The sequence below is a fragment of the Chiloscyllium plagiosum genome, chromosome 33 (genome assembly GCF_004010195.1).
Source record: "Chiloscyllium plagiosum isolate BGI_BamShark_2017 chromosome 33, ASM401019v2, whole genome shotgun sequence".
NCBI lineage: Eukaryota > Metazoa > Chordata > Chondrichthyes > Orectolobiformes > Hemiscylliidae > Chiloscyllium > Chiloscyllium plagiosum.
Genome location: NC_057742.1, coordinates 43466198 through 43468641, shown reverse-complemented (window position 1 = coordinate 43468641; position 2444 = coordinate 43466198). Strand labels below are relative to the sequence as shown.

Here is a 2444-nt window from a genome sequence, read left to right as displayed (position 1 = left end):
GGTAGGTATAGGGCAGATGTTAGGGGTAGGTTCTTTACTCAGCGTGTCGTGAGTTCATGGAATGCCCTGCCAGTAGCAGTGGTGGACTCTCCCTCATTATGGGCATTTAAGTGGGCATTGGATAGGCATATGGAGGATAGTGGGCTAGTGTAGGTTAGGTGGGCGTGGATCGGCGCAACATCGAGTGCCGAAGGGCCTGTACTGCGCTGTATTCTTCTATGTTCTATGTTCTACTCTGCCTTCACCTCACATTTAGCTACATTGAACTCCATTTGTCACCACTCAGCCTAATTCTGCAGTTTATCCAAGTCCCCCTGCAACCTGCAACATTCTTCCAAACTGTCCACTACTCCACAGACTTTAGTGTCGTCTGCAAATTTACTAATCCATCCACCTATGCTGAATATTTTCAGAGAACTAGTTTCTAATCCAAACTGCTAAATCACCCTCAATTCCATGCCTTTGCATTTTCTCCAACAGCCTACCATGTGGAACCTTATCAAAGGCATGTATACCATATCAACCGCCCTACCCTCATCTACATGCTTGATTACCTTCTCAAAAAACTCAATGAGCTTTGTGAGACACGACATGCCCTTGACAAAACCATGTTGACTATCTGAAATCAAATTGTTGCTAGCTAGATGATTACAAATCTTATCTCTTATAATTCTTTCCAAAACCTTTCCTACAACAAAAGTAAGGCTCACTGGTCTATAATTACCTGGGTCATCTCTGATGCCCTTCTTGAACAATGACACAACATTTGCAATTCTCCAGTCCTCAGGTACTAAACCTGTAGACAATGATGACTCAAATATCAAAGCTAAAGGCTCTGCTATCTCCTCCCTAGCTTCCCAGAGAATCCTCGGATAAATCCCATCCGGCCCAGGGGACTTATCTACTTTCACTCCTTCTAGAATTGATAATACCTGTTTGTAACTAACCTCGATCCTTTCTAGTCTAATATCTTGTACCTTACTCTTCTCCTCTACAATGTTCTCCTTTTCCTGAGTGAAAACCGACGAGAAATGTTCATTTAGCACCTCTCTGATCTTCACAGGGTCCACACTCAACTTCCCACTTCTGTCTTTGACTGGCCCTATTCCTACCCTAATCATCCTTTTATTCCTCACATACCTGTAGATAGTTTTAGGGTTCCCCTTTATTCTATTTGCTAAAGACTGCTCATGTCCTCTCCTTGCTCTTCTTAATTCTCTCTTTAAATCATTCCTAGCTGATCTGTAACTCTCCATCGCCTCGTCTGAATCATCTTGCCCCATCAACACAGACGCCTCCTTCTTCTTAACAAGAGATGCAATTTTTGAAGTAAACCATGGTTCCTTCCCTTATCACTTCCTCCCTGCATGACAGGGACACGCAATATCTGTTCCTTAAACCAGCTCCATATTTCCATTGTCTGCATCCCCTGTATTTTGCTACCCCATTCTATGCATCTTAATTCTTGCCTAATAATTGCCCTTGCCGCATTGATAACTCTTGATATGTGGCATGTACCTATCCCTTTCCATCACCAAATTAGACGTAACTGAATTATGGTCACTCTCTCCAAAGTGCTCACCTACAACTAAATTAAACACCTGGCCTGGTTCATTACCAAGCACCAGATCTGTGTGGCCTCCCCTCCTGTTGGCCCTTCGACATACTGTGTCAGAAAACTCTCCTGTACACATTGGACAAAAACTGATCCATCCAACATACTAGAGTTATGGCATTTCCAGTCAATGTTGGGGAAGTTGAAGTTCCCCCATAATAACAACCCTGTTCCTTTCACTCCTACCAATAATAATTTTGTTAATCCTCTCTTCCACCTCCCTGGAACTCTGCGGAGGCCTCTAAAAATCTCCAAGCAGTGTGACCTCTCCTCTCCTGTTTCTAACCTCAGTCCACGCTATCTCAGTAGATGAGTCCTCATCAAAAATTCTCTATGATTCTATGGAGCCCTTGCTCCTATTTCTTAAATTGTTGTGAGTATGAAGCAGGAATGTAATGAAACTTTGTCAAACATTGGCTAGACCACAACTAAATTGTTGTACCTCCAGTTTCTGTGAGAAAGTTTCAAGGGCAATATGAATGTTCTGAGAATCATAGAATCTCGGCATATGGAAACTGGCCCTTACATTGAACATAGAACATAGAAGAATACAGCGCAGTACAGGCCCTTCGGCCCTCGATGTTGCGCCGATCCAAGCCCACCTAACCTACACTAGCCCACTATCCTCCATATGCCTATCTAATGCCCGCTTAAATGCCCATAATGAGGGAGAGTCCACCACTGCTACTGGCAGGGCATTCCATGAATTCACGACTCGCTAAGTAAAGAACCTACCCCTAACATCTGTCCTATACCTACCTCCCCTTAATTTAAAGCTATGCCCCCTCGTAATAGCTGACTCCATACGTGGAAAAAGATTCTCACTGTC

General features: G+C 43.5%; 1 protein-coding gene across 1 annotated transcript in view; it reads left to right on the top strand.

Moving 5' to 3' along the window:
* tmem108 (transmembrane protein 108) overlaps nucleotides 1–1263 on the top strand; it is a 101475-nt gene extending 100212 nt beyond the window's left edge. The window contains exon 4 of the mRNA XM_043675382.1: nucleotides 1238–1263. Coding sequence (XP_043531317.1) covers nucleotides 1238–1248 — 11 coding nt within the window. The 3' untranslated portion in view covers nucleotides 1249–1263. The remainder of the gene's footprint in view (nucleotides 1–1237) is intronic.
* The last annotated feature ends 1181 nt before the right edge of the window (nucleotides 1264–2444 follow it).